The sequence below is a fragment of the Panthera uncia genome, assembly GCF_023721935.1.
Source record: "Panthera uncia isolate 11264 chromosome E2 unlocalized genomic scaffold, Puncia_PCG_1.0 HiC_scaffold_19, whole genome shotgun sequence".
NCBI classification, from domain to species: domain Eukaryota; kingdom Metazoa; phylum Chordata; class Mammalia; order Carnivora; family Felidae; genus Panthera; species Panthera uncia.
In genome coordinates this window covers 16,508,858-16,518,838 of record NW_026057588.1, presented here as the reverse complement: position 1 = coordinate 16,518,838, position 9,981 = coordinate 16,508,858, and the positions used below count along the sequence as shown (strand labels likewise).

The following is a 9,981-nucleotide window of genomic DNA, read 5'->3' as shown; positions in this document are numbered from 1 at the left end:
GGTCTTCAATGTTGGCATGCCTGGAAGAGAAGGAGGCTGATTTTGAGTGTCTGGGTCCGAGGGAAGAGAAAGCTGGGGGTGAGGGTCCTGAGAAAGGGCTCAAAACGGCGGAGCCTATGACCCAGACTGCCGGCTAGGCCCTTGCATGGGGTGGGACTCCTGGAATCTCTAGGAGGCGGGGGCCTGGCGCTGGCTCCCACCCGGGGTTCCCGAGCTGCTCCAGTCTGCGCAGAGCTGCCACGCTATTGTCCTGGCTAGGAAGGCGGGGCCGGCGTGGGGCGGGGCTGGCGGCGCCGGCGCAGCCCGGGGGCGGCGGGAGGAGGCGGCGGCGGGAGGAGGCGGCGGCGGCGGCGGTGGCGCTGGGAGCTCCTGTCACCGCTGGGGCCGGGCCGGGCCGGGCCGGAGTGCAGGGGACGTGAGGGCGCGAGGGCCGGGACATGGGGCCCACTAGCCCTGCCGCTCGCGGTCTGGGCCGCCACCCGGGCCCGCCGCCGCTGCCGCTGTTGCTGCCACTATTGCTGCTGCTTCTGCGCGCGCAGCTCGCCGTCGGGAGCCTGGCCGGTGGGAGCCCCCGCGCGGCCGAGGTGAGGCCCGGCCGGGTCCTGGGGGATGGGGGAAGGGGCGGGACCGGGCCTTGGGCCCGGACGCGGACGCGTCCAGGGCAGAAAGCGCAGTCTTTCCGGCCAAGTGGTAGGCCCCCATACGTCCCTAATGGCACTAGGCATTCATGAACCCAGGGGTTCAGGTCCCAGTTCCCCCATCTTCTGTCCTCCCAGCTGCCTCCCGCCGCTAGCTTAGGAACTGGCTTTTCCAGAGCCGTGGTCCCAAAAGCCCAGCCCCCTCAGACCCTCTCGACCTAGGTGAGTCAGCCCCAACCAGACAGGACCCACCAGACAGTAAGACACCTGGATCCAAGAATCTTGGCCCCTTGCATCCTCTGGACATATTTGAGGGCCCCCTCAGCCTCCCAGAACCGAAGAGTCTAGGTCTTCAGACACCAACCCCCGACCCAGGATGTAGCTTTCCATCCCTCAAAGGACCTGGTGTCCAGGCCTGCAGGGCCCTGAAGCCAGGCCTTGTCGTCTTTGCACCGGAGAATAGGACCCTGAGCTAGGGATGGTGGGAGGAAGGGCCAGAACGCCTGGGTTCTGGCCTCCTCCCCCGCGATTCAGTTTTAACCCCTTCGGGCTCCAGTGCGGCTGCGCCGGGGTGGGGGCGGAGCCTGTCTCCGCGGCAACAAGGCCGCGAGCCTCTCGGGGGACCTGGGTCGTCATAGCAACGGGAGAGCTGTGGCGCCCCCGCCCAGTGGGAGCTGTTTCCCGGGGAACAGTACCTCTTAGGAGGCGAGTGCGCGGCACTTGGTGGAGGGGCTGGTGCTGGGGTTCTGAACCTCCGGGTCCTAAGGAGCAAAGGTCTGGGGGACACACGTGCCAGCGTCCCTGGGCCCTCTCTGACCCCTCTGACCCGACCCTCAGGCTCCAGGGTCGGCCCAGGTGGCTGGACTATGTGGGCACCTAACTCTTCACCGGGACCTGCGCACCGGCCGCTGGGAACCAGACCAACAGCGCTCACGACGCTGTCTCCGCGATCCGCAACGGGTGCTGGAATACTGCAGACAGGTGGGCGGGACCTGCTGGGAGGGGCGTGGTCCGCAGGAAAACGGTTCCGAGACTGTCCGGATAGCCCAAAAGAAAGAAGCTAGTCGTGCAAAAGGCATGGTCCAGGGAGAATGAGAGATCTAAGTAGTCAGGGGAAGCTAGGGGGCGTGGCTGAGAAAGAGGCGAATTTAGGATAGGGCAGGACCTGTTTTTGAGAAACTAGGGCAGGAAAGGAGAACTGTGAGAAGAGGGTCAGCTAAGAACTGTATCCAGTGAAGAGACAGTTTAGCAATCTGTGGTAGGTACCTTAAGGAGTAGGGGCACAGGTGGGCGTGGTCAAAGGAGAGGCGGGGCTAAGAAAAAAGACCTTTTGGACCTGCAAGAGAGTGGAGCCCAATGTGAGAGTGGAAAGCTGGGAGGTGTAGCTAGGAAAAGCCAGTTCTAATACAAAGAGAAGGGATGCTTACTGAGGGGCCAAACAGAGAAAACGGTGAGGCCTAAAAGGAGGGCGGAACCTATTGGAGGAGGGGACAGAGGTGACCAGAAGAGAGGCGGGTTTACGGGGATTGAGTTTCTGGGCAGATGGCGGGGCTTCTGAGGGAGAGCTACTGGGGGCGTGGCCAAGGAGCTGGCTGGCTTAGCTACCGAGTCTACGGAGAAGCAGAACCTAGGGAGATCACTAGAGCCTTGTAAAGGGACATGGCCAGTGGAGAAGCACAGCTGGCAGGGGGCGAGGCTGTGGGCTGATCACTCTCACCCGCTGCCCCCAGATGTACCCGGAGCTGCAGATTGCACGTGTGGAACAGGCGACACAGGCCATCCCCATGGAGCGCTGGTGTGGGGGCTCTCGAGGTGGCCGCTGTGCTCACCCCCACCACCAGGTTGTGCCTTTCCAATGCCTGCGTGAGTCCCAGGCTGGGGGCAGGGAACAGAAGTGGGGGTTTCCCTGGGGTGAGATTCTGAGCCCCGGTCTCAGGCTCATATTAGGAAGCTGGATGCATGCCTGGGTCCAGAGTGGGGCAGAGAAACCTCTGAGGATAAAATGTCTGGATTCTGAAGAGGGTAGAGCTAGTGTCTGTGGGAGGGTCTCACTCTGGTGCCCCCACTCTCCAGCAGGTGAATTCGTGAGCGAGGCCCTGCTGGTGCCTGAAGGCTGCCGGTTCTTGCATCAGGAGCGCATGGACCAGTGTGAGAGTTCAACTCGGAGGCATCAGGAGGCACAGGAGGTCAGGACCCTGGCCCATCCATTCTCAGTCCCCAACCCAGGAATCCAGTCCCCTAACAACCCACCCCCCCTCCCCAAACCTGACTCTGGGCCTCAGCCCCCTCTTCCCACTGGGACAGAATCAGGAATCCAGGCCCCCAGTCCCATCAGCCCCCAAGACCCAGGCATCCAGGCTCCCTCTCTACCCTCTCCTAGCCCACAATCCTGGCATCTGGGCCTACTCTTCCCGCAGGCCTGCCGTTCCCAGGGCCTCATCCTGCATGGCTCGGGCATGCTTTTGCCCTGTGGCACGGATCGGTTCCGAGGTGTGGAGTATGTGTGCTGCCCCCCTCCAGTCACCCCTGATCCATCTGGGACAGCAGTTGGGTGAGTGGGAAGGAACCCTCCACGCCCATCCCAAGGCTCCTGAAGCAGGAGATGGAAGCCTGGGGGCCTGGGTCGTATTCTCACTGCCTCAAGTCTTCTGTTCCCTCAGTGACCCCTCCACCCGGTCCTGGCCCCTAGGGGGCAGAGTAGAGGGGGGTGAGGACGAGGAAGAAGAGGAATCCTTCCTACAGCCAGTAGACGATTACTTCGTGGAGCCCCCACGGGCTGAAGAGGAAGAAGAGGAGGAAAGAGTCCCACCCTCAAGCTCCCATAGCCCTGCAGGGTTCAGCAAAGGTGAGACTGTCTCTGAACTCTTAGTTCCCTCTATCCTGGAGGGAGGATGATTTGAGGGAGCCTTGGTGTAGAGGCATCTTTGGGAGGGACCTGTTGGGGAGAGACCCAACTGGGGGGGAATGGAAGGGATGGGAGTAACACTGGGTAAAGAAGAGGTGGAAGGGCTGTCCTGTGCAGAATGCAAAGGGTGAGGGTGGCTTGGGGGTACCTGAAAGTGGAGGAGCCATCTGGTAGTTCCTAAGGATTATTTTGGGGAAGCTTGAAGGATGGTGTAGATTTCTAAGCTTTGCAAGAACATGCCCAGTTCAGAACTATATCTCTCATGATGCCCTGCACCACCTATGGTTAAGTAGACACATGGTGGTCTCCAGTGTGCTCTAGGAAATGTAGTTCTCCAAGAAGGGAGGGTAACCTGAAGATGGGCTTCAGACTGATTCCCCGGTTCCTGGCCTTGCAGTGACCACCACCGCCAGGCCCACAGATGGTGTGGACGTGTACTTTGGCATGCCTGGAGAAATCAGCGAGCATGAGGGATTCCTGAGAGCCAAGATGGACCTGGAGGAACGTAGGATGCGCCAGATTAATGAGGTGATGATACCGGGGCCTCAGGATTTCCCACAACACGGAACTCCCTGAATACCAGGAATTTCCTCAGAGGCACATTGAGACTACCTCCAAAGACTCCCCAAGCCCCCATCCAACCCCTAATCCTCAACACCACCTCTGGGATGACCAGGGATCCCTGACCCACCTAGAATCCCACTGAGATGCCAGCAGATTCTATGGAAACTCTGGTGAACTGCATTCTTCCACTTACATTCCTTCGGAGCCTTACCTCTTGTGAACTCAAGAGCAAGTAGGACTTATAGGATCTGGAGCCTCCAAAGTCTTGAAGAGGGATTGGGGGACTCACTGGGTGGAGCAGGGTAGATTCGAGGATCCTGAAGTTCCTCTTGCCCCTAGGTGATGCGTGAATGGGCCATGGCAGACAACCAGTCCAAGAACCTGCCGAAAGCTGACAGACAGGCCCTGAACGAGGTAGGACACCCTCTGGCGGGTCCTACTTTTGCCTGTCCGATACCTAGGACACACCTGGTCTCAGTTGGGTCCAGGCCTGGTCTTGGCTCATCCTGTCCCACCCCTTCCTACTTATATTGGTCTCTCCTGGCCCCCTCCCTCCATTTGGCTCCACTCCTCTTGGCCTATGTCTGACCTGGCATTTCTCTCCTCTTCAGACTGGCCTTGTTTTGCCTTTATCCTCACTTGATCCTTACCTCTCAGGGCAGGCTCTGTGGTCATCTCCCAAACTGAGTCCCAGCAAGATGCATCTTGGTCCTTCTCAGCATCCTTGATTCATTCACATTCCTATTAGGCCCATCCCCTGACTCTGGTCCCACCCCTCTAATCTCACTTTCACTCTCAGTCCCTCCTCAGTAGGCCCAGCCTCATGACTCACTGATCACCTCTAGAGGCCCCACCCCCTCCCCTTAGGTTAGCCCCATTCCTGATCTTTGCTCCACCCCTCTAGGTCCTATTTAGGCACAGCCATCTCCAGTTGGCCCCACCCAGGCCTACAGCCTTACCTTTCCTATAATACTTGGAAAATATTTCACCAGAACGTGAGCTGCCTCAGTTCCTAGATTGTTCCCACCCGGTAGAGTTTACATCCTCAGATCAGCTCCCAATTGGCCTGGTCCTGCCTGCACTCTGCCTGGCCCTGTATCCCCACTCCTTCCAGTCCACATCCTGTGATCTGGTCCCACCCTGGAGTCAATTCTACTCGTGCCTAGACCCACCGCACCACCCTCCGCCACATGGCCCTACAGACTGCCTTTCCAGAGTGTTGACCTGGACTTTCACCTATCTTCACCTCTCCTGGCCCTGTGCTCACCCCCTTGCCAGCACTTCCAGTCTATTCTGCAGACCCTGGAGGAGCAGGTGTCTGGTGAGCGACAGCGCCTGGTGGAGACCCACGCCACCCGAGTCATCGCCCTTATCAACGACCAGCGCCGGGCAGCCTTGGAAGGTTTCCTGGCAGCACTGCAGGGAGATCCGCCTCAGGTGTGGGAGCCGTGGGGGCAGGGACGGTGGGTGAAAAGGTCTGGGGCAGGCCTAGGCAGCCTTTGTCCCTTCCACAGGCAGAGCGCGTCCTGCTGGCCCTGCGGCGTTACCTGCGTGCAGAGCAGAAGGAACGAAGGCACACGCTGAGGCACTACCAGCACGTGGCTGCCGTGGATCCTGAGAAGGCCCAGCAGATGCGCTTCCAGGTGCTCAGATGCTCCTGCCTCCCAAATACCCTGTTGTCCCTCAGACCCCAGTCTCCAGGGCCCCACCCCTCAGACCCTCTTTCTGTCCCTTGGACCTCTACCTATCCCTGGCGAGCTTGCCCCCACGCCTCTCCCCAGTCTTGGGACCCTTTCCAGCCCCTTGGATCCCTACTTCCTGACCCTGGAATGTTGCCCTTTACCCCCACCCTAGCTCCTTGCCTTTGACCCCCTTCTTGTCCCTTTGATTCCTACTTCCTTTCCCAGAATTTTCCTCAAACGCCTTGAACCCTGTTCCTGTCCCTCAACTCTCCTTCCTCCCAAACACTACTTATTTTCCATGCAACCCCTATCCTGTGCCCTCAGATCCCAATTCCTAGTTCTTCGATGTTCTCTTCCTGTCCATGAATACTCCATTCTGTGCTCTTGAACTCCATGTCTTGCCCTTGAAAGACATCATTTCTGGGGCTCCTGGGTGGCTCAGTTGGTTAAGCGTCCGACTTCAGCTCAGATCATGATCTCACGGTTCGTGAGTTCGAGCCCTGCGTCAGGCTCTGTGCTGACAGCTCAGAGCCTGGAGCCTTCTTCAGATTCTCTCTCTCTCTCTCTCTCTCTCTCTGCCCCTCCCCTGCTTATGGTCTCTCAAAAATAAATAAATAAAAAACATTAAACAGGGGGCGCCTTGGGTGCTCAGTCAGCTGAGTGACTTCGGCTCAGGTCATGATCTCACAGCTCGTGAATTTGAGCCCCATGTTGGACTCTGTGCTGACAGCTCAGAGCCTGGAGCCTGCTTCAGATTCTGTGTTTCCCTCTCTCTCTGCCCTCCCCCAACTTGTGCTCTGTCTCTGTATCTGTCTCTCTCTCAAAATATAAACATAAAAAATTTTTAAAAATTTAAACAAAAAAGAAGAAAAGAAAGACATCATTTGTATATGACTGTCTAATCCCATTTCCTTCTCTATAATCCCTGAAACCTTACTTTCTGTTCCTCAGACCCTACTTTCTGCTCCTCCTACCAACTTCCTCCACTTCCTATCTTCTATGCCATATCCCTGGTATCTTATACGTACATTGTCTCTTGTGCATTTTTCCTAGTGACTACTCCTTTTCTTTTTGCCTTACTTCCTTTTCCAAGCCTTTCACTTCCTGTCTCCTATACACCTTTTCCTTTTCTTTTTATTCTGCTTCGCCTCCAGTTTCCTTCCTCCTCTGGCCTCCTCTGGCCCTACTTCCTGTCCATTGTGTATGCTATTTTTCCTTGGACCCTATTGACCTTCCTTCTGCACTCTGCCTCAGTTTCCCCATCTCTAGGCAGTAGGCTAGAGAACTGCCTACTGCCCAGTTCATCGTTCATCCTCACCTCCCCACAGGTGCAGACCCACCTTCAAGTAATTGAGGAAAGGATGAATCAGAGCCTGGGGTTGCTGGACCAGAACCCCCGCCTGGCTCAGGAGTTGCGGCCCCAGATCCGTGAGTGCCTGTGACCCCTGGTTCCCATTCCTGATCTGTGAAGGCAGATATTGACCCCCAAACTTTTCTTCCCCCCTCCACCGTTTCAGTTATTTATTCCTATGTAACAAACTCCAGAACATAGTGGCTTTAAAGACAACTATTTTCTTTGCTCCTGATTCTGCCATCTGGTCGGTGTGTGGCTACCCTTGGCTAGCAGATCAGTTAAGGGATGGGACTCTGGCACCAACAGGCCTCTCTTCCTCTCCATGTCAGCTCAGGGTCTCTTATCCATGGAGCCCCTCTGCATGGTCTCTCAGCAGGATACCTGGACTTCCTACACAGTGGTTCACGCTCCCCAAAGCATGAAAGTGAAAGCTGCCAAGTCTTCTTAAGGCAGGGGCCCACCTTCTGTTGATTAAAGCAAGTGACAAACTCAGTCCAGATTCAAAGGGAGGAGGCCTACATGAGAGCGTGAGCACCAAAAAGTGTGATCTCCCAAAGCCCCCAGATCTATTGTGACTTCCTACTGGATGTCCCACACCTATCCCTGCTCTTTAAAGAGGCCAGTCTTGGGGTGCCTGGGTGACTCAGTCAGTTAAGTGCCTGACCTTGATTTCAGCTCAGGTCACGATCTCACAGTTCCTGGGATCAAGCCCTGCATCAGGCCCTGCACTGACAGTGTGGAGCCTGCTGGGATTCTCACTCTCTCTCCTTCTCTCTCTATATATGCCTCCCCCACTCATGCTCTTTCTCTCTCTCTCTCAAAATAAATAAATAAACATTTTTAAAAAAGAGGCCATTCTCTTGAAACTTCAACCTCCATCCTCCCTGCCAGGGGTGCCTTCATCTAGCTCCCCAATTTCCCCAGATCATACTTACGGGTACCCCCAATCACTCTAGTATTAGGGTGCCATTTATTCACCTGGTTTTGTTTTGTGGCATCCCTATGGGGGTCGTGATGTCGACCCCCTTTCTGCATGTTCCCCTCAGAGGAACTTCTCCACTCTGAGCACCTGGGTCCCAATGAATTGGAAGCCCCCGCCCCAGGGGGCAGCAGTGAGGACAAGGGTGGGCTGCAGCCTCTGGATTCCAAGGATGGTGAGTTCACCCAAATGTAGATAACCCTAGACTTTGGGGGACAGGCACCCAACCTCAATCCTAATCCCTTAAATTCTGGGGGTATCTTAGCCACCACAGTGAATGGGAGAGGATAGGAACGGATGTCTAAGGTTGTGGAAGCCTCTGTAGGATCCTTGATCCTCCTGCCTTGGCTGGGAGGGTGTGTCTCCACCCTTTTCCTCCATGATGCCCTCCTTTCTTCACTGTTCCACCTGTCTTGCTTCTTCTGGCTGCCAGCAGACACCCCCGTGGCCCTTCCGAAAGGTGAGTATCTCCCAGAATAGACCCCAGCCACCAAATCCCACTAGTCCCTGAGCCCCGAATGGAAAAGGGTCCATACATTGGGAACTCCCGACCTGCTGGGGTAAAGTCCGGTGCCCCTTCTGACCGCCTCCTCAGGCAGGGGTAGCACCATTCTCAACTCTCAGTAATGAGATAGGACTTGGGGGTTAGGGTCCGCAGAACAAGACGCTGCATCCTCTGGGAAAGAGAAGATGTCCCCCCTGGAGCAGTATGAGCGAAAGGTAAGTGAGACCTGTGGATGTTGAGGGTGGATGGGAGAGGGGTCCTGGACTCCTCGGTCTGAAGGAGGAGGGTGTTAGGGGGTTGGATCCTTTGGCCTGAGGGAATAAGGGATTGAGGACAAGGACTTTGGGGTCCTAAGGAAGAAGAAGGCTGGGGATGCCCTACTGGGGCCCAGGGGAGGAGGAGGCTGGTGCCCAGACTCCTGAGTCCCTGACACCTCCTGCTCCCCCAGGTGAATGTATCTGTTCCAAGGGGTTTTCCTTTCCACTCAGCGGAGATTCAGAGAGATGAGCTGGTAAGAGGGGGACTATTCTGGGTACCTAGGGGGAGAGGTCAGAAGGCAGTGGCTACGCTGTGACTCCCAAAGCCACACAGGGCCCTGGTGAGCCTCACAGATGGCCTCTGCCCCATGTCCTCTCCATGCAGGCACCAGCTGGGACAGGTGTGTCCCGAGAGGCCGTGTCCGGTCTGCTGATCATGGGAGCAGGTGGGGGCTCCCTGATCGTCCTCTCCCTCCTGCTCTTGCGCAGGAAGAAGCCCTATGGGGCTATCAGCCATGGAGTGGTGGAGGTGAGAGGCACAAAGACATGGTATATGGGGAAGGAGTTCCAGAGCCTGGGCACAGGGGCGCTGTGAGATCTGCGGTCAGGTCTCTATGCGCCTCTGTTCCTCCCCGCCCCAAATGCAGGTGGACCCTATGCTGACCCTGGAGGAGCAGCAGCTGCGTGAACTGCAGCGTCATGGCTATGAGAACCCCACCTACCGCTTCCTGGAGGAACGACCCTGAACCAGCCCCCTTCACCCCTTTGGCTGAGCCCAGAGCTTCCCTCTTCCTGGAGCCCCAGAACCCCAACTCCCAGCCTGGGGGAGGGGTCTCAAAATTGTTCATTTCACACTCTTTGTGAGGGGACTGGAAATTCTTATTTCCCCTTTCCAATTCCAAATTCCATCCCCAAGAAATCCCCAGGTATTCCCAGCTGCCTCCCTGCTTGGGACCTCCTCACTTTAATTTATTTTGTAAGTTAATTTATTGTTCCTTAAGGTGACCACCAGCTTGGTCCCAGTGTCTGTTGTTCCCTAGAATTCACCCTCCCATGTGATCCCCACTAACGTCCCAATAAAATCCTTTTCCCCACCA

The 9,981-nt window shown here is 56.7% G+C and overlaps 1 protein-coding gene across 3 annotated transcripts; it reads left to right on the top strand.

The window, feature by feature from the left end:
- The first annotated feature begins 325 nt into the window (after nucleotides 1-325).
- On the top strand, nucleotides 326-9,981 carry APLP1 (amyloid beta precursor like protein 1). Of its 3 annotated transcripts, none has more exons than XM_049622226.1 (17): nucleotides 326-584; nucleotides 1,476-1,619; nucleotides 2,369-2,501; nucleotides 2,712-2,824; nucleotides 3,056-3,189; nucleotides 3,299-3,483; nucleotides 3,941-4,071; nucleotides 4,447-4,521; nucleotides 5,386-5,544; nucleotides 5,622-5,750; nucleotides 7,118-7,217; nucleotides 8,190-8,297; nucleotides 8,559-8,582; nucleotides 8,772-8,842; nucleotides 9,076-9,138; nucleotides 9,270-9,413; nucleotides 9,532-9,981. In XM_049622226.1, exons 1-17 carry the CDS (start codon nucleotides 438-440, stop codon nucleotides 9,628-9,630), a joined length of 1,959 nt encoding a protein of 652 aa, XP_049478183.1. In that variant the 5' UTR covers nucleotides 326-437; the 3' UTR covers nucleotides 9,631-9,981. The 3 variants fall into 3 exon arrangements, with proteins under 3 accessions (XP_049478183.1, XP_049478182.1, XP_049478184.1); XM_049622225.1 differs by having other exon boundaries at nucleotides 8,556-8,582; XM_049622227.1 differs by lacking the exons at nucleotides 326-584; nucleotides 1,476-1,619 and adding an exon at nucleotides 1,632-1,896 and having other exon boundaries at nucleotides 8,556-8,582.

Coding starts and splice junctions, on each gene's coding strand:
- APLP1 (XM_049622225.1), top strand. CDS start 438: ATGGGGCCCACTAGCCCTGCCGCTCGCGGTCTGGGCCGCCACCCGGGC. Junction 2,502..2,711: donor TGTGCCTTTCCAATGCCTGC/GTGAGTCCCAGG, acceptor CCCACTCTCCAG/CAGGTGAATTCGTGAGCGAG. Junction 5,751..7,117: donor CCCAGCAGATGCGCTTCCAG/GTGCTCAGATGC, acceptor ACCTCCCCACAG/GTGCAGACCCACCTTCAAGT.